Source organism: Nestor notabilis, unplaced genomic scaffold (genome assembly GCF_000696875.1).
Source record: "Nestor notabilis isolate BGI_N333 unplaced genomic scaffold, ASM69687v1 scaffold6122, whole genome shotgun sequence".
NCBI classification, from domain to species: domain Eukaryota; kingdom Metazoa; phylum Chordata; class Aves; order Psittaciformes; family Psittacidae; genus Nestor; species Nestor notabilis.
In genome coordinates, this window is record NW_009916866.1 from 16,500 (window position 1) to 37,874 (window position 21,375).

Sequence of the window (21,375 nt, forward strand, 5' to 3'; positions counted from 1 at the left end):
TGCTAAATTCCATTTAAGCCTATAGCAGCAAAGCTGGAATCTTAATTTATGTAGTCAATGTGCTAAGTAACGTGTAAAGTTTCAGAAAGTAAATAGTAATCATAAGTATTCATCAGCCTGTTTACAATCTACCTATATAAACAGCTGTGTTTAGACTTCCGTATTCTGAGTATTTTTCCTGGAGCTGTAAAACATACTTTTTACTCGTAAACAGAAATAGCTCTAGTAATATTTTGATGGCACCTTTGAAGTCCGTCAGTTAATAATGTGCGGTTTTAACTTACTGTTCTAAATGCTGTATCTGACAGTGAAACAAACAGGTCAGTTTCATTGTACTAAGTCTTTTTAAATAAGTGCTTTAATAAAATTGGTTTTAAGTGACAGCTTTGACCTATTAAATTAAAAGCCTGGATATCAGAAATGGGTATTTCTGTAGCCCTTCAGAGGTTTAAATGCTTTCTGTAGTATGAGGACATAAATGCAGCAGACTTGGGAATATATCTGCTTTATCCTTTGTGCATCACAAATAATTGGGGTTTTTCCAGAGTGGAACTGAGGAAATGAAAGGATACTCTATCATTTCATATCTTAAGCTTAAGACTTAATCACACAGAATAATAAAACCAAAACATTAGATTTTATTAATAATGTCATTGTTCCAGTATCCACTGAACAGTTTGTGTTGAGTGATCTGTCTCTATGAAGGTAAAATTAATCTAATTGGGAACTGAACCACAGAGCAGCCTGGTGATGAACTAAGGTTTACACAGGGTTGTGGTAGCAGAGGAAGAACTACAGCCAAGTATTATGTACTAACCACCTTTCCATGTCCTTGTCCTGTATTTTTTCTTATATGAATGTTACGTGCCACTTAAAACCTGTGTGCTCTTAGCTGACTGCTTTCATTTGAATGACTGCAGTGCTTGTGAGCCTTGAATAACTGATAGACTTCATTGGCTTATATAAATGCACCTGACACACAACAGCTACTGAAGTCTATTTTAATTGTCATAAAATATACATGAAGTATTGTAAGATGAATGTTCCTCTCTTCTGGAAATTTTCATATTCAAGACAGAGTAAAATTTGACATTAAGAAGACATGAGTTTTTAGCAAAGCTGGAAAATAAAAGCTTCTACTGACAGCATTTGCACTGCAGTACTCTTATGTGGGAGGAATACACATCAAGACATTTTATGACTAAAAACATGCTTAAGAACAAGGGAGATAAGTCTCAAGATCACCACTTTTTATGGTATTTATGTGGTGAGTGTGTTTACTCTTGTATAGTATTTTTTCTAGTGTTGAGCTAAATTGAAAGAAAATGTGTGTTGTCCATCCTCGTTCCATAACACACTTTGACTGTGTTTTGGACCTTAGCCTTCTGAGGCTGACCTCAGAACTTTATCAGAAAGTGAGTTGATACAGCAGCCGTGAAGCTGGAGTCATTCATGCTTTATCTTTTTGCTTATCCTTCAAGCAAAATAGCATAATCATGGGAACACTATGATACTAAGCTATTCTAAATTTGATCTCCAAAACATTCCACAACCTGCTCTTCCACCCTTGCCCTTCAACTATGGAACAAACCCACAGACATAATTTTAATTAACTATCTGTGATTTATATTTATAGGTCACATGTGAGAGTACATAGAAGTGGTAACTGGGTGGGAGGGATAGGGCAGTAGGTTGAAAATAACAGCAGGAAGCATTTTCTCCTGGCAATCAGTGCTGTTTGAACAAACATTTCGACAAGTTTGCTGCAATACCAGCACATTTTATTTTCTTTTCCCACTGAAGGTGGTAGTTGGACCATAAGGCTGCACCTTTTTAATTTTGCTTTTTTCTTTTTTTTTTACTATCTTACTATCTTTGCAAAGAACATTATTTACATGTTCATCTGCAATGTAATTACAATGAAGTCACTATATCCTGGTATTGAAGAAACAAAATGGGAATGCTTTACAGCTTTCTATTGTAACAAGTGTTCTTATCTAAAAGACATTCATCTGAGTAGTAAGAGATGGAAGGGATCAGAACCATGCCATGCTCCTATGTGTGGCAAGTGGAGCAGGAGAGAAAGGAAGATCCTTTGCCTGTATAAGCTGGCAGAGAACTGCCTTTCTTATTGGGGCTTATATCAGTTTAGCAAACGGGTTTTTATAGTTTGCTTTTTGTGTATGTATAAATTCAATTCTAATTAGCAAATACTAGCTTCTGAATGGTGCCTTCTACATTGGTTTATCCAGAGTATCACCAAAATATTTGTATTCTCAACATGTAGAAAACAGAACAAAAGGCATCGCAGAGGCAGTTGCTGCTGAAATTTTGATGCAAAAGAAGTTAATGAATGTGAAAGCACAGGGAGAAACAGTAAAGTATTGCCTTGCCCAACTTTTTTAATTTGGGTGGGGTCAATGGATGACTATTATGTTTCTTTCAAACAATATACTCTTTCTTGTAGCTTCTTGTTTATTGTTAGCAGAGAGCCCCTGAATGATGTCTGCTGGTGTGAGTGGTGCCATCTGGAAAATGGGCTTATGACTTGTTTGGAGGTCAATCCTGTAGGTTATATATCAGGGCAAGGAGATAAGTGGTTAATTTTGCTGGGATGCTGTTTGCCTGTTTTACGATAATATTTTTACAGCTTTCTGAAAAGACCAAGTACTAAATGAAAATTATTTTTCATGATGTGCCTTGTTTAGCCAGATAACATGTTATAATCTGGCATTAGTATTTTTCCAAGTGGAGCTTGGCAGACAAAACTGTGGCATGGTGAAGGAGAAAACTTACTTCATGGTTTGCTTTTGTTAAAATACACCCATTTTAATGAAAGCATTGGCTAGCAGCCTGTTTTTGTTTGGAAATACTCCCAGTACCAGGGATGCTAAAGAATGTAAGTAGCCCTGTTCTTTGGGAGATGATGTGGAATGGGGTTTATTCCTTGCTGCCCCCCACCCTTTGAGAAATAGTGGATACATACAGAATGGCACCTCAGCTAGCAGGGCTGCTTACCCACTTTCTGTGTTGCTGCTGCCCAAATTAGGTAGGGAATGAAATCTGAAACTTTGAGTGGATGCCTGAAGGCTGCTCTCAGTTTCCTGTGTTTGGGAATTCTTCCCAACCGCAGTTTCTCATGCCGTCTGTGCCCTCTGTATGTAGCTATCAAGCATCAATGGTGTGTTTGATGAGCTTGTGGGGTCCTGTGGTATGTACGGGTCAAGCTTTGGCACTTGCTGTTGATTTTGTGTCTTCCTTTCTAACTACAATTTCATGTTGGCTGGTAAAGCTGTTACTCTGAATCACTAGTATGTTGTCCTTTCTTACACTTAATCAACTTAAAGTGTACAAGTTGTATTATTTTTTTTCTCTTCAAAATTCTTCCAAACCAATTAATGAGAAGTCATCTTATGAAAAGTAGCAGTTTTGGCTTTTGTCAGCTTTTCCTTTAAATTTGCTCTTCATTCATCAAGTAGAGTATGGCATGATGATCTTTAGTGGATGTCAGATAAAGCTCTCAAATTTTTTTTCTTTATGATTGGTGGAGCAATATGATGCTTTTGAAGAAAAAAATATTTAAGTCTGTATGTGTGTGGTAGATAGGAAAGGAGGAAAGAATTAGCTGTGAGTGTGGACCTAGACACAAAGTAAGTTTATAAGGTGTAATCACTGTTAGTTTCTGTATGATGCTGGAGTTGAGGAGTTGAGCCTTCAAATATACTGGACATGGTTTAAAGGCTGGTTAATTTTTCAAAACTCTTGAAAAGGCTCCACTGCTAAATAAAGAGGCTGCCAGCTGAAAGAGTGAAATGCTATTAAGAATAGGAGCAGCAGTAGTACCAAAGCTGTTCTGTACTACATGTTCCACATGTGCTCATGTTTATCATAATGTGTATTCTGTTGAGAAATGAATTTTGTGGAAGTAAATGAGAAACTGTAAACCTTGTGTCATTCTGTGGCTGGTATCAGATAACATGTAATGGTAAATATGTTGAAGTACAACAACTGAGATGGAGTGTAAATATTGTAATGAGTTAATTTCCACTGTTACTGCGAAACACTCGTGTTGGATTTTTGAGATATGTTCCTTTAATTCTTCAACCACATACAGCAGTTATTTAGATAATACTTTTGAATATTGCTAGTAAACAATTTTCTTTATCAAATTAATTTATAGAGGGCATGAAGGAAGAACCTGAAGTGCATTTCGAGGAACTACTTGAGAGGGCCAAAGCTGGAGAACCAAAAGCACAGACAGAGGTAATTTTATGTTCTCTTTGTCCTGTCTTGTTTACTCTTAATTTTAAAAATAGCACTGCCTGCTGAAGAAGTGTTCTCTCTTCTTTTGTTGAACTTGTATCTGTTTTGTTCTTAAACTGTTCAAAGAAAGGTGATGCCAGATGGTTTCTCCGCCTGGAGAAATGCTGCTTGTTTGGGAGTGTTACTGGCTTCAGGTCCAACTCTTGACTAACCCTTTAGGCTGCATGTGAAAACAGGGAGAGTAGGCTGAGAGCATGGAGAAGGGACAGAACTGCACATGCCAAAGTTACTTGTGGAGGAGTGCAGATAGGGACTGTTAAATGCCGTTGGTTCAGCACTGAACCACTATATACAGAGATCACAGGACTCTTAGGCTGAAGTCTGTGGAGTAAACTGCCATTGAGGTGCATAAGCAGGAGCAGAGGTTGGTTGATGTTTTGCTCTTACAGCATTTCTCTGTTGAATTAACACGTTAGAAGAGAAGCCCCTGCTTGTTTCTTGAAATCAGCTATGTTTAGTTGTGTAATGGCAGATATAATTTCTTTACTAACGGTAGCCTCTATGTCTTAGCACTTTAGCTGTCCCTTAGATTTTAGAAAAAATGTACCAGTTTTCCACTGCATTCCATAGTCTGCTGTATTGGTCTAGTATAAACAGCTTAAAATTGTTTCAAGGAGTTCTAATTCATGTTTTGCTTGGTTAGTGTTTTACTTCCTCTTCCTTTTCCAGCCCCAGCTTTGCTGGCAAAAGGGAGTGGTTATGGTCTCCTGCACGCTTAGTGATGGTTTGGGTTTTTTCCCCAAGGATTACCACTCATTTTGCAAATAAAATAGAAGGTGGGACGGTCAAGAAATCCTTTTAAAGCTGGTAAAAAAAAAACCTCAACGTGGCAGCACCGGGCTCACTCTCCACTTCGGTCTCAACTTGTTTGAGGGGCAGACTGTCCTTGGAGTTGTAATCTGAGAGTAATAAATTCCTCACCTTTGAAACAGCCGGTGAATTTGCGGAGGATGAAGCTTTAGCTTTGAGGGAATCACTGCTGTGAAATCCACATTTGGCTCTACTCCTCCACACAAAGGAAAGATTACATAACAAATTTTCTTAACTAGAAGTTAAATCCTGAAGGAATATTTATGGGGCTGTCTAAGTCAATGATGTGTGCATATGTATGTATATAAATAATGGGTTTTTTTCCTTCTCAATTCATTCCATCTTCACTCTCTTCCTTTAGATCTTTGACTGTGTTCACTTTCTATTCCCACACAATAATAGGATTCTTGTCGTAAAGATATCCAGCATACAATTTTGCTTCAGTATGCACTCAGGATGAATTGACTGCCTGAAAAGGAATCCCAAATACAGTCATTTCTTCTCTATGCAATCAAATGTCTTGTCACTTGTGGAAAGAGTATTAACTTTTAGTTTTCAAAACCCTAAAAAAATTTATTTCTTCTCTATTGTTGTATACATCCCTTTAGAATAAGTTAGAAAAACCTAGATTGATTTCTTACCTTTGTAGGAGTACGAATGAGAAGCTGAGATGGTACTGTTGTGCTGTATGATAATAATTACAAAGTCAAACACAAGAAATCACTCTGTTCACTGGCTTATAGTTATTACTATGAGTTTGTTAAAAAATAACCATGCAGTGACTGTGGAGATAAATACACTCTGAGTGGCTGTCAACCTGTATTACCTAGCTTTATGCAGTTAGTTTATTGAGAAATAACTGTATAGCAATTATGTACATGAGACACCCACAGGTGGAATTCTGTTATGGAGAAAGGCAGCTCTGTGTCTTTAAGTCTCCAGCTAACTGGAGGATCTCTGCAAGGGAACTTCTAGAGATAACCACCTCAGTGAGCAAAGCCCACAGGTGAGACCAGCCTTTAGAGAAGTACAATATGAAGATCTGTGTTAAGCCATTGTCAGCTATGACTGCATTTCACAGTTTTAGCTCAAAAGAGATTATCCCTGACTGCTTAAATGATAAATTTGAGGTTAACGCCTTTTCCTGTCAGTTCTTCCTCCTGTATTGCTGCAGGGCAGAACTTTGCAGCCATCTTCAGGTGGTTTTGCTGTGACAGTGAAAGGTGACTGTTGCACAGGGCTTATTGAGGGAGCTGGTGGACCTTCCAGTAATATTTCGTGGAAAACCTTGATGTTTGTTGCTGGGCTTGGAGATGTGGTTGGTTTTGGGTTTTTTTCCCCTACCAGAACTTTTAACATACACAAAAGCTTATAAGTTTATAATCCAAATAAAGGGAAAATATTTTCTGGTGGTTCTGATTTTGGGGTGGGTTCTTCTGGATTTTTTTGAGGGACTAATTTTGATGATTAAATCTTAATGCTAAACTTAAGAAACAACCTCCCAAAACCCTCAGAACGCCCCCAAAAATACCAAACAAGACAAACATAAACCCACTTCTGTCATAAAATAGGTGTTATGTTATATACTAGTTGTATACTTGCTTGTGCAGTAGCCTCGTGCAATACAACTGATTGAAGAATCTGCGAACTGATGTTGTAATGCGAGTTTCTATATCCAGGAGATCTTTATGAACTAAAGAACTGCATCGTTAAGTGCTGCTACCCTTGAAGCTTTGCTCAGTATCCATAGCTATCGGTATAAACATGCTCAAGAAAGCTGTTCTTGTCAGAGGATGTTGTTTACCATCTAACTTGTTCAAGCAGTTCCTTTGTAAAATAAATAGCTGAAGTCATATCTGCGGTTGGGTGATAAAGGTGATAAATTACCCAGCAATTGCTGAAATCTTTTTTTGTTGCTGTTTTTGTTTTTCCATCTCATGCTCTCTTCTTGGTTTGCAACTATATCCCTGTGCTCCCTGTTGAACTCTGGCGTGACTTTGTAATCAGTGTTGTGTTCTGACTTTTGGATTACTTAGTCCAATTTCTTTTCTTATTTTGTATGGTTTTGAGTAGCTTCACAGCACATACAGTGACACTATGATGTCTACCCAATAGCTATCTGTGTTGTTGGAGCACTCAGGTAAGTGTAGGAAACAGCTGAAAAACCGGAGACCTAACCTTTACTGGAAGAAAAAGATCTTTTTGATTATACCAGTGTGTTTAATCTACATGGGACTTGTTTGGATTATTAATCTTTCAGAAGTATTCCTTTAGTCACCTTTAGTGGCAACATCAAAGGCAGAGTTGGAGAAACTATCAGACAGGTATTTTCAGCAGACAATGCTGTAGCCTGATGGAGCTGATCTCTTAAGGTATTGCGTTAATTGCTCTTAGAATGTAACTCAAGTAACAGCAGGGAGAGAGGGGTACAGTGAGCCAAACAAAAGCATTTCTAGGTTCTCCAGGCATGCAGATAACATGTCCGGTAGCTTTGGCCGTTTTCTGCCATTCGCTGTTTTGTTGCCTTATGGTATGATAAGCAGAAGTGGTTCATACTATTACATATATATATATTTACTAGTATATTACTATGTGTTTCAGTTTTGTGGAAGTAGAAAGGTGGTGTGTTTTTCTTATCTGTAAAACAGTAATAAAAGCAACTGCTTTATAATTTCTGTAATCCTGAATAGAAGGATTTTTACAGGCTATTGCACTGAATTTGCTTGATGCTTAAGCAGTTTTATTCCATTCAGCAATTAATCATGAGTTTGCTTTGACCTTCAGTGGTTAAACTGCCATGAGTCAGGGATTTCACTGCTGAAAACTCCTTCCATGTAAGGCCCTTTGTCAGCAACTTCATCTGAATTCCTGAGTGTCACTGGCACCAGGTTATTACATGTAATTTTTATGTTTCTGGAATGAGGCCAGCAGTGTTGTCTGACCGTTGGAAACTCAGGAAACTTTTAGAGTTCAGGAGCTCTCCCTGATCCTGCTAGATGCCCAAAGACCAATGGCAACTAATTCATTGACCCAGCCAAATGTGTGGCGATTGCTTCTTGCTTCCAGTTCTGGAAACTGATGTTCCCTACAGAAGATTGATGAACAGCTTTGTTCTTTAGTGCTAGGAGCAAATATTTTGTTTAGAGAGAATTTACTCTAGCTGAGTTCCAGGGCATGGGAGGAGACAGACAGAGTATATTTCAATAATGGAAGGAATTCTGTTCCCTGCTTCTTGTAGGTGGGGAAACACTTCTTAAGATTAGCAGAAGAGGAAGATGAAGAACTTAACAATTGCAGTGCAGTTGACTGGTTCATCCTTGCTGCTAAGCAGGGTCGAAGAGAAGCTGTCAAACTGTTGCGTAGATGCCTGGCAGACAGAAGAGGTATGGATTCTCTGAGACTTCCTGCTCGCGCTTCCCACTTTATCTGAAGTAATAGTATATTTATTGTAACACTGAAAAGAGGGGTTAAAATAAGATGGGAATGTTCATGGCAAAAGTATGTGAGTAGCTGCTGGCAGCCTGTTCAAATAGGTATTTAAAAAGTGTTAATTACCAATACTGCTCATAAAAGCATTTATATTGATTAATTGCTTGAATTCCTCAGTGGAATTCATGCTTGTTCTTCCCCTCCCCACCTTTCATTGCAGCTTGGTTTTCTTTGACCTTGAAGGCAGTATATAATGACACACCACCTACATATCTGATCTTGTTTCATTCTTTTGCCCCTCTCCAGCCCCACTCCTAGTTGGTCTTTTTCACTGTCTTCTCCCACTTAAAGGTTCATACCTTCCTTTGTGCTACTTCCCATGCTTGGAATGGTCTCCTCTTGACTGTGAACTATCTGAACTCTTATTTATGGAGGGGGCTGGGAGGAGGAGGAGAAGGCGGGAACCAAAACAAACCCAAAAAAATTGAAGCAAGACATAAGGATAATGCATGTCTTGGACAGTCTTTGGAGTGCATTTTAAACTTAAGCAATGTGATTAGATTTAAATAAGCAGTGGGCACAGAGTGCATTTGTGCAATTTACTTAAGTGGTCAAGATGTGGATGAAACTTGCGAAGTTCTAGTCTAAAGTGAGAAAAATAAATTGTGGGCAAATCTGTCATTGCCGCATGGGGGTGGGATAATAGTATGTAATGTGTTTTTCTTTTCTTCAGGTATCACTTCTGAGAATGAGCAAGAAGTGAAAAAGTTATCATCTGAGACTGACTTGGAGAGAGCTGTGAGGAAAGCTGCCTTAGTCATGTATTGGAAATTAAACCCGAAAAAGAAGAAGCAATTAGCAGTTTCTGAACTACTGGAAAATGTTGGACAAGTTGACAATGAAGGTTTGTTTATGAACTGATTTGTGGTATTGCTAAAATACAGACTGATAGGCAGAATACAGCTAAAAACTTAAAGGGCCTTATAAACAATCAGATATGAGATAACAGTAAATGTATGATCTACTTAAGAAAAAGTAACATTAACAACTTGTAACTCGTTTAGTAACTGTGCTCTCTGGACCAGTAGTTAGTTCATAAAGGCCTGCCAACTCTTGCTATTGTGATTCAGTTAAGCACTCATTCAAGTGACCAAACATTAAAAATATCTTCATTTGGCACTTGCTGTCCTTGGAAAATAATTTTTAATGGCTTTACTAGGTTTGATTATTTACTTATTTATCCCTTAACAGTCATCCTGATAATATCTTGACTAAGTATTTCAATTTACAAACCCAGTCTTCAAGACACTTCTCTCACTCTGCCATTACAGCAGTATATGTTAACTATATCATTGCTATTCCCTTTTCTAATACAGTGATAGAGGTGTAGAAAGCTCTATAGCCACTCCTTACCTGTTTAAATGTATGTTTGTCTTTTTCCTGACTTTGAGAAAATACCATTCTCCAGGTATCGCAGTTTGAAGAACATTCCAGTTATTTTTCGATCTCTTTAATTGACTGCTTTGATTTTTCCGTAAACTTCTGTTATCAAACCAGATGGTGAGAAGCAACCTGGCCCACTCCCAAAGTCAGTGCAGAAGCAGAGAAGAATGTTGGAGCGATTAGTGAGCTGTGAATGTGAGTGCATGCTGCTGCTTTCAATCTTTGCCTGTGGTTTTGGTTTCTATTTTGTTTTGCTAAGCAATTTTTTGCTGCCAGAATAGGGAGGTATAGCAAGTTTGATTTGATGTAAACTGACAGTGTCAATTTATTATATGTGCATGGTAAATAACTGGTCTGGATGTGATGTTACAGAAGACTTAACCATTACAGTCATCTTGTCAGTGATTAGTATTCTAAGAGGAGTTTGCATGTCAATTGTTACTTTTATATTCTTGCCCTTTCAGCACTTAGAAGTCTATTCAGCTGAAAAAATTTTTGCACTTCCATTTTTCTTTTAAACTGTAGTAACCTTTCTGATTACAAGATGGAAATTAATTATGCAACCATTTAACGCAGACAGATCCCTCATTCTATTTGCCTTGCTTCTGTTTGCCATTCTCCTGTAATGAATGTTTGTCTTTTCATATTTGTTCAAGAAATAATGTAGGAAAGATGCAATGCACCAAGATACTTCTTTCATAACTTAGCAGCAGATAGTTCATGTAGCGGAGAGAACTAAATCACTCAACACACACAGAGTCAGATTTGTAGATGCAAATCTGTGAGTTTTACAAGGTATGTTGTGGTGGGAGGTTGGAGTTGAAATCAAGTTCTCCCTAGCCTTGCATACCTAAGAAATGCTGCTGGGACTTCAAGAGAAAAGTCAAGTTGTTATATTAAGAAAATGAATTCTAAACAATGCAGCATGTGTAGTTTTTCAAGAAGTTTATCTAACATAAGGTTTGATTAATCATTGTTTGGAAAATCTCACTTCCTTGAAATGCAGAGGTCATATGAAATAGTTTATGTGCAATCTGGATGAGTTTTTGAAGAGCACTTTTAAATATTGCAAAGCATATTACTTACTAGTACATCTGTAATTGAGAATACATGTAATTAAAGCATTGTATGTGGATTAGTGAACCAAATCTGGGGGGTTGCAGGTTTAAATGCCTTGCAAGATCAGATGTATGTTTCATTAAGTCAGTTTGGCCTTCACCTTCAAGGATTGCATTCACTATACAGGTGACTTCTGAAAATAACATTCCTAAGAGTGGCATATTTCAGTTTCACATTAACTTTCACAGAAGTAAAACAGGAGGAGGAACATGGGCCTGTGTATGTGGGTAAAGAAGTAGGTGATGGGAAAAATAGTATTTTGGAGATTGTGCTTCTGGTCCTGTCAAAACTTGTGCAAGAGGAGGTCAGCTGTTCTTGTGACTTGTTTGCTACTTGTGGAAAGCTAGAAATAGTCCTTCAAGGGTGAGACTGTTGTGGTTCATCGTTCAGTCACTGTATCATGGGTTCATTGGAGCCATGTTGCATTGGTGCTTAGTGGACACACTAGTTCTTTCCATCCCTTAGCTGACAGGCACATGCTGATAGAGCAAGTGCAAAGCGAGTCATTTTGTTCTGGATTCTTCAGAGAGTGTCAGAAAAGGAACTGGCAATTTTTTAAATAAATTTTTTTTTGAAGGCTTAAATGGCAGATAAAATAACAGAGAGTAAATGAACCTACATGTAAGTGTAGGCAGAAATTGATGTGCATATTTTTCATGTTTCTATGGTGGATGGGGGAGGCAGGGGAATTTGTCAGAACCAAATTGAAGAAAAAAAATCTGTGAATAATAAAGTAGGATCTACAACATACGCTTTTCATATCAATTTTAGAGACACTTGGATGACAAAATACTAATAACATTTAAAAACGAAAAGTTTTCATCAAACACTTGAAGTAGGAGTTAAGCTGTTACCTCTTCTCTGGAGAGCTTTTATCTTTTCGTGGATGAACAAGACAGCATTTACTTCTCTGATCCACTGAGTTTCTCCATTCATCTTGCTAGCAGGAGATTTTTCCTTCAGTTTTAATACATTGCCGATACTTGGAAGATAATTTTTGAGCCAGATATGTGCTTGCAGATATCTGGTCTGGGCTATCCTTAGTGGAGGTATAAACAGAAGATTAGATCTGACATTGTCAGCGGACAGTTGTTGCGTGCCTGAGAGTATACTTGTCATTACATTTGACAGGGCATCTATACATAGTAAGTTAATAACTCCTTCCCTCTCAGGATGTCCCATGGCCCTGTGAAAGTGCCGTAAAGGAATTTTTGTGAGGTTCTAACCATGTCTGCTTGCTGATTCCACACCAGAAAGACTTATCTTACCGCTGTATATTTTTTCCCATGAAGACGATAAATTTAGATGACAAATTTGGCATTAGGCTTGATCTGGACCCCACCAAGATAGCTAAGGTGTCTCACTGACTTCTTGGTGCAAGTGCTGTTGCCTTTCAGTCTGTGAATTGTATGAATAGTTAGCAAAAATAAATCCTTTCTTGATTCTTTAGAGCCATGCCAGATCGTATTTTGTGGGACGTACGGGTTCATGCAATTGGGGGGGGGTAAAAGCCCAAGCAAAAGGCAACATTCATGTTGCGAGGCTAAAGCAAAGGATAGATAGATTGTAAGCTGCTGGTTTTCTGTTGAAGTTTTTAACACCCTTCTTCCTATAGCAGGTATCTTGCCACAGATACTTCATTTTGTTCTGTATCTACAGTGTTTTCAATACTAAATACTGATACGTTCCTATGTAATTTATATAAATGTAACATTTAAAATAATTTATTAATAGGCTCAAACCCACTATTTCTCTGATTTTAAATATAGTGCAGCCATTCAGATTTCTGTATCTTTAAGATCTCAAACTAGTACCAAGCAGGCTAGCTTTCATACCTGTGTATCAGCTGACTAGCTAAATTTACTGTGTAGGAGTTGTGTTACAGATTTTTGTCATTCAAAAGTCTTTCATATCTACAGCAATGTCATTTGCTTTAGTGTATGGAAAAAAGTTGCTGCTAATTATCCTTCTTCACAAACGACATCAAGCTTGTCTACCCTAGAAATGGGCTAATCCATGCTAATGTAAGGAACTGGCTGTGCAGAGTTTGGAGCTGTGTATAAATCATCTTCTGTCTTGCAGCATCCTTACAGTTTTCAGAAGTAACCTCTTGTCTCCTTTCCACTCACAAGAGTGGGTAAGGATCTTCAGGGCAGAGTGGTAAATTTGTCTCTGTGCACAACTAGGAGAAGTATTTTGTTGCTGCCTGTTTGGTTTAGATCACAGGTGATGGTGTTAATATAGTTTGGGGGAGGCCATTTGTATAGCCACACAGCATAGTAAATTAATACACTGTAAATAATTTATATTTAGTCTTGTAGATGTGAATAATTGGGCATTTCCCATAATTATATGTCTGTGACTTCTAAACTCAGAAAAATGACAACATGTTAAACGCCAAATCAGAAGTTAGGTTTTCAGTTAATAACATACAGATATTTCACTACTGTTCCTGTACAATTCTTTCTTTTCAATGTGGCTGTTGGGTAAAGATTGCTCTCAAGCAGTTGTAAAAGATATAACATCTTATTATTTAAAACTGTTTGACCTAATCCAGTAGTCTTTTTTTTTCCTTGGAATACTTGCAGATAAGCTACGTTCACACTCTCTGTTCTCCTGCTTACTGGAATAATAAATTTACCTGCTGATTGACAAGATTTAGAGTAGCCATATGTTTCTGGCACAAGCAGCTTGTTTTCAGCACAGGTGTCAGAACAAGTGGCAAGGTAATCCTTGTTAGCCATAACAGAAGTAATCCTCTGTTATCCATAGTTCAGTTTTTGAAGCCCAGAGTAGGTTTTTTTGTACTACCAGGAAGGAAAATCAATATTCCAACACATAATCCATAAGGTGGTGTAGTGATGCTGTTTATTCAATGTCTTTATTTTATCTTTTAGCTAAAAAATTTATTGCTTTGGATGACTTTGTTGAAATTACCAAGAAGTACGCAAAGGGAATCATCCCATCGAACCTGATAGTGCACGAAGAGGAAGATGATGAATTGGCAGGGAAGACTCCTGAAGAGCTGCCCCTGCGACTGAAGGTAAAAAGGCAATACTGAGCAGGTTGCATTGAAGGGCTCTTAACTTGGGCTTTTCAGTCAAGACAGAAGTGACTTGCACTTGACTCTCAGAGCTGACGTTTAGTCTATATAAGTCAGTACAAAAATTGCTGCTTTAATTTCTTTTTGGACTTGACTTCATGTACATGTTTATGGTTTCATATATATATGAGTCACAAATTTAAAAGAAAGGAGTAATTGTTTTCCCTAGAAGAGGGTAATCTACCTTCATTACGTCTCAGCAAGGATTTGAATGTCCCTATCATAACTGTCATTTTTATTACAGATGTCATGATATGCTTCATATCATACCTATTTGAACGGGAGCAAGCACGTGTAAAAAATACCCATAGCCTTGAGGTGTGAAAAGGTTCTATTATGAAGGAATTCAAAACAGTGTAGTTTCTACACTGATATTTCACTAGGTAGTGAAAGTAAGAAGGCAAATTGAGGTCCTGCGTTCACACTGGTATAAATTTCAAGCAAGGTAGGGGGTTTCTAGCTGCTGACATGAGAGGTTTTGTTGTAATTGTTGTCATTTTGTTGTCCATTATCATATAGTAAGGTGGAAAAAAAGGAGGATGGGGGTGAGGGATATTTCTTTCCAGTCTTTTGAATGACTAATACTGTGAAAGAGAGACATTTACAAAGAAGAACAGGGGATACCTTTGCTAATAAATGAGCTTATGTCCAAGTCATTGTGTGTTGCCCCAGTTCATCACAGTGCACAGATCTTTGCCTTTCCCTTAAACTAATTAATCTGAAAGCCTAAGTTCTGGGGAGACATAAAAACTATCTTTATATGGGGGAAGGAGGATTGTTTGCAGCATCTAATAAGCAGATGCAGTATTTGAGTATGTGTTTGAAAAATCCTGTACCTTTTTATTGATCCTATGTAAAGTGTGTGGCTGGTCACAGGGAGGGGATTCAATCCAACAGTTCCTCTGCTCTCTGGTGACTGTGTTGGAAAATGCCACATAAGATAGGTAGTTTTAAGATCCTGTACAGTTACTGCTGTGGAGTTAAAAGAATCCCTAAATATGTAGTAATGGTAGTTAAAAATATTTATGCTGTTTCCAAATGACACTTTGATAGCTGTATATCTAGCTGCTTGGGAAGAATTGTTTTGAAGATAAGCCACAGCTGTAAAGACTTCTGTAAGTGCATATGAATCATATGCACCAATTCCTGTAGTGTATACGTGTATCACAATGTATAGCATAATCCTTGCAGAACAGTGGCAAAGTTAAGTGCTTTAAAGCCACAGTACTCACAGCTCAGGTAATAAGCTAAGATACAAGACTGCAGCCATGTAGTTTATCTTCAGGATGAAGTTAGCAGAGCTGAATATTTGACTAGGAATCCATTTAATTATGTGTCAAAGGTAATGAAATACATCTTTCATGAAATCAAAATCGCCTCTGAGCTTCATCTGACTGAATTAATCAAAATAAAGCTAATAATCTCAGACAAAGTAATCTAATTTTATTGGCAACTTTCATCTGAAATATAAATTTTTTTGTGTCAGCTGATGTTAGACAACGGACTGCTTATAAATAAAGTGCTTCTTTCTGTCTTTCCAGGTTGTAAAATATCCACTTCATGCCATTATGGAAATTAAAGAATACCTGATAGATATTGCATCAAAGGCAGGAATACCATTGTTCCAACACACCATATCAATGCTCTCATCTTTTTCTTCATCATCAGTAATCTGACAATTGAGTTTTTTGCCTTCGTTATTCCCTTAGTCATATTCTATTTGTCCTTCATTTCTATGGTGATTTGCACACTGAAAGTTTTTCAGGACAGTAAGGCTTGGGAAAACTTCCGCACGTTGACTGACTTACTGCTTCGTTTTGAACCAAACCTAGATGTTGAGCAAGCTGAGGTGAACTTTGGGTGGAATCACTTAGAGCCATATATCTATTTTTTACTCTCGGTATTCTTTGTCATTTTTTCCTTCCCCATAGCAAGCAAAGACTGCATACCCTGCTCAGAATTAGCTACCATCTCAGTTTTCTTCACAGTGACAAGTTACATGAGTTTAAGCACATGTGCAGAACCTTACACACGAAGAGCATTAATGACTGAGGTAGCAGCAGGTTGCTTATCCCTATTGCAGGTACTACCTGGGAATTTTAGCTACTTGCAGTTCTTGGGTAAAACATTCTTTACTGTTCCTGTAGGCCATTTCTTTGTGATAAACGTAAGCATCCCATGCCTTCTGTTTTTGTACTTGTTCTATCTTTTCTTCAGAATGGCACAGCTGCGGAATTTTAAAGGCACCTACTGTTACCTGATCCCATACCTGGTCTGCTTTATGTGGTGTGAACTCTCCGTGGTCATTCTGCGGGAGTCCTCTGGCATTGGGCTCGTTCGTGCATCCATCGGTTATTTTCTGTTTCTCTTTGCACTCCCAGTGCTGGGCGTAGGCATTGCACTGATGTGTCTTATCCATTTCATTAAGTGGTTTGTGTCTCTGGAGCTCATGAAAATTGTCGTGACTCTGGTTTTGTGTACTGTTCCTCTGCTCTTCCGCTGGTGGACAAAAGTTAACTTCTCTGTAGTGGAAATGGTTAAGTCCCTCACTCGAAGCTCAATTGTGAAACTCATTCTGGTGTGGATTACAGCCGTAGTGTTGTTCTGTTGGTTCTATGTGTATCGGTCAGAGGGAATGAAAGTTTACAACTCCACCTTGACGTGGAATCAGTATTCTTTCCTCTGCGGACCCCGGTCGTGGAAGGAGACAAACATGGCCCGCACTCAGATTTTATGTAGTCACCTGGAAGGACACCGAGTGACGTGGACTGGGCGGTTCAAGTATGTGCGTGTGACAGAAATTGACAATAGTGCAGAATCTGCAATAAATATGCTCCCACTTTTTATTGGTGATTGGATGAGATGCTTGTATGGTGAAACCTACCCTGTCTGTGACCCCAAAAACGTTACACTGGAGGAGGAGGAATTATGTCGTCTCAAGTATCTAACAAAGCATAACTGCCACATGAAAATGTTTGATAGGTACAAATTTGAAATAACCGTGGGCATGCCTTTCAGTAGCAAAAATGGAACCAAGTCTATAGAGGAGGATGATATAACCAAAGATATTGTGCTGAAGGCAAGCAGTGAGTTTAAAAAAGTGTTGTTGAACTTGAGGCAAGGGAGTATAATTGAATTCAGCACAATTCTGGAGGGCCGTCTTGGCAGTAAATGGCCTGTCTTTGAACTGAAAGCAATCACTTGCTTGAATTGCATGTCTAAACTCTTACCTGCAGGGAGGCATGTGAAAATAGAGCAAGACTGGAGGAGCACAGTGCATACAGCCATTAAATTCGCTTTTGATTTTTTCTTCTTCCCATTCCTGTCAGCTGCATAATGAGCTCTCATACTGGTTCAGTGGTATCTTCAGTGTACGCTGCATTTACACTATCAAAGGGTCGGCTTCTTAAAAGGTTAAGAAAAAAGAAACAAAACCCAAAGCCACCTTGCTGTAGCAATGCTCAAAACGTATGCTACTGTAGAGCATTGGTTGAGTCTTGTAAGTGTACACGCTGTATCCTGACTTTAAACCCTGTATGACTGAAGTAATATATACTGGTTTAATATTATAAATGAATACAGGGGATTGCTGCTGACTAATTGCATGGAGACTATTTTGTCCACAATGGATATATATTTGCCTGTGGTACAACATTAGATGAATTCACTTGCTCGATGTTAAAAGCACTTTACTCTTTAAATATTCACAATGTGCCCATTTGTATTTTCACAGGCATGACTTAGAATAGGTAGCTGACAACAGCTTGTGTTGCATATATTGCTTGTATTTATTTGGTGTTTTCTAGGAAAAAGTGATCTCGCAGTCAGTGCCTGGTGGTGTACTGTTCTGCATCCAGAGCTGCTCGTTTCACTGTTCCTTCAGAAGATGGTGACTTTAATGTTTTCTGAAAGGGCACACTGTTTCACACCCAGCAAGGCTATAAAACCTCCCCGAGCATTAAAAATACTGTACTATTTGCTATTTGTATGCTATTTGTCCTGATTGATTGGTTATAGTAGCTACATGTATGACACCAAGGTATAACCCATGCTGGTGTGTGAAGGACAAACACCAGAGAGTAAGGCTGGTATCAAGGTGGTACCAGTAATGGACAAGCCAAAGCAACTGAAAATAGTACCTAAAACTCTGCAGTGGAAACTGAAATACAATGTTTGTTTAGTGATTTGTATTGTGCAAATAAACATAAAGTACAAATTTGAATTGAATGGGTACGATGTTTGTTCCTTATGCTTTGACGTTGTGAGCAGTTGTTTATGTTGCGCTGGTAACAGCTCTCACTGAGAAACACAACCTAGACTGTTTAAAATGTGGTGGTGTGAGATACTTGAAGTACTGCTTCACGTTACTTGAAACTACCAGTAAAACCTGAGCATGCTGGGTGAGGGGTTTTGTAGCTGTGAAATCTACACACGCTGCTTACCCCTGCTTTAGCCGTGACTTTATACCTTTTTTGGCCACTAGATGACTGTACTTCACCGATACATCACACCGTTTCCCCCGTACACCCTGCATTAGGTTCTTTTTATCTTCGCATCTTAGTTAGATGGAGATGGGGAGAAGTGTTATCAGTGAAAACTCTTGATAGAGAAGGGGAAACGTTTGGGGACAATGAGGCATTTGGCTGCACTCCCAACTATGAGCACCCTCTTGAACATCAATCACCTTGTGCTGCAGGTGGGAGAAGCCAAAGGCACATGGGGGTGTGCTGCCCTGTTCCCAGGCAGTGAGCCGAGCCTGATGCTGCGGAGCAGAAGCCTCTGCCGGCCAAAGGTACATAGAGCAGAAAATCTGTGGAGTAGAATCGTGTCTTCTGGGTGCTTCTGGCTTTGAAAGTTGTCAACCACCTCTGGTTCCACCTGGGGAAAAGAAATGGTGTGAGGTGCAAATACTGACTTAGTTTCATTTACCTGGCCCCATTTTGGCTGGAAATAAGCCAGACTTAGCCCTTTCTCCTCCTTTTATTAGAACATCTGTGGGCTCTTTTTTCTTCCTGGCTCTGAAATGTAAGTACAAAAGATGCAGATGTTTTTAAATCCTTTTGTTTCCTTTTTTTTTTTTGCATACACATTCTTGTGAAACTTCATATATTTGTGGGAGGGAAAAGGCAACAGTCTTGGTATTCAGAAGTAATGTTAAAAACACTTCTGTTTTTAGCTTTTACTCTTTGTAAGGATGGCAATTTAGTGACTTACTGTGGTGCATTTTGAAGAAATTATTAAAAAAAGGGTTAATCCAGGTACTTAAGTTCCCATGTGCAACATGGTCTGAGGCTTAACAACTCTGAGACTTCTAGTTCAGCCCTTTCTGAGGAAATCAATAGGGTATATTAGCATATAACTTACTACTTTTGCAATTAGAATTACTAGGTAAAACTCGAGTTCCTTGCAGGGGGGAGCTCCCTCAAGGGTACCAATATTGGCCAGATTCCAAGTTACACAATTTCCCTTTATGCTCTTACATGAAAAACAACCCCTGGAGTAGCTAGATCCTGGGAAAAGTAATCCACGTGCTCTGTAGTGGCAGGTTGATGGGGACAGTTGAACTTGTCAGATGTTTCCAATAGAGGTGAATAGTTTTGAGCACCAGCACATGGTAGGCCATTTCCACGTTCTTAGCTCCTCTGCGTATCCAAAAGAGAATGAAGAGGTGAATCTGGCTTCAAGACCTTTAGATAATGCCCTTTAAAGTTAGTTCTTGAGTGTTCCTTCTTGATGCTTTTCATGGAAAAAGAGGATACCTTAATGGCAATGTGATGGATAAGTACTCCATTTTCTTGTCGGTCTAGTCTTCAGTGTTCTGAAACCTTTACCAAATAAACCTTTTCTTTCTAAACCATCTCTCATCTGACAAACACAAAATCACTATTATTTAATAAGCAATTGAAGTTACAGGCAAGGTGTTCTTGCAAAGGGTGCTTCTACGTACTTCACATCTTGCAAGCAAACAGAGCACAAAATGACGTTGTTCCCATCATGTGTGCTACAGCTCTATATTCCAAACCAGTCCATCTCCTAGATTGGAAAGAAGAGAGACAGAATGTGGCAGCTGCTGTTAATTATTCAGTTAATCCTACATTTATTATTTTCTTACTCAGTTTTGAAGACATGATGATTTATGAGCAGTTCCAAAGATAGGTGCCCTTTCTCTAGGCTGATAACTCAATCTTTTGAATTAGTATTAATTAACTGAAGAGGAGGAGAGTACATGGCTATTGACACATCTAAATTAAGTTCTACTGTTCTTCCATAAGCTCAGCTTTAGCATTTAGAATATACAGAAGTTAAAGTAAATATTCATTATTTGAATTTCATCCTCAAAGTAATGTGAAAAAGCACTGCTTGTGCTCCAAACTGGTACGTGCTTCCGTAAGCACAGAAAAACAACAAAGCACATACAGAAACTGTGAACAATTTAAGAGCCTACTCTGGAGTGACTAACAGCCTCTTGCAGCAGGCAAGAATGCCAGGGGTTTACACTCTGCGTTTTGCCCTGATCTTCCAGAGCCGGGAAGCAGTAGGTCTGTAGGAATTACATGTGGTTTTATTCCCAGAACTATCTGGGCTTAAGTGCCTTAAAATAGCTATTATTGATTGTAAAATTGCTTGCAATTTTTGTGTAAAGCAGAGGAACAAGAATGTCATCGTTCATGTAGCGCGGCGCTTTCTTACTGCTGGTGAACTTGAGCCTTTGACATAGTAAATGCCACCTTTCAGAGCACACCCATGTCCATCTGCCTTTTGCTTCTTTATTTCCACTGAAAAGGGTAAAAGATGTTTCAAGATTGTGAATACTTTCTTAATGCTTTTGAAATCCATCGCAACCTTTCAGGGTAAGGAGGTTAAAAGAGGCTGTGCTTTGATCTCAGCTTCAGGGTTTATTTGGTTGAACAAAAGATAGGTACAAAGGAAAACCTTCGATCATTAAGTTAGAAAAATACTAATCCATGCAGCAAAAATTAGGTGGAACCCACCAACTTGTAAAGAGATATATACCCGCTTTTAGCAACTGCCTACATCCATGCAGACATTACTTCAATGCAAATAGGATGCATAGAAACCAAACAACCAAATCACATTACTGTTTATATGCATTAATTAAGATGGTTCATTTATTTTCATATTATTAC

The 21,375-nt window shown here is 38.5% G+C and overlaps 1 protein-coding gene across 1 annotated transcript in view; it reads left to right on the top strand.

Moving 5' to 3' along the window:
* WFS1 (Wolfram syndrome 1 (wolframin)) overlaps positions 1-17,564 on the top strand; it is a 32,579-nt gene extending 15,015 nt beyond the window's left edge. Inside the window, 7 exon segments of the mRNA XM_010024784.1 lie at positions 4,181-4,263; positions 8,372-8,516; positions 9,296-9,466; positions 10,120-10,200; positions 14,022-14,167; positions 15,769-15,838; positions 15,841-17,564. Of these exon segments, the coding sequence (XP_010023086.1) occupies positions 4,181-4,263; positions 8,372-8,516; positions 9,296-9,466; positions 10,120-10,200; positions 14,022-14,167; positions 15,769-15,838; positions 15,841-17,564 (2,420 nt within the window).
* Positions 17,565-21,375: the final 3,811 nt, after the last annotated feature.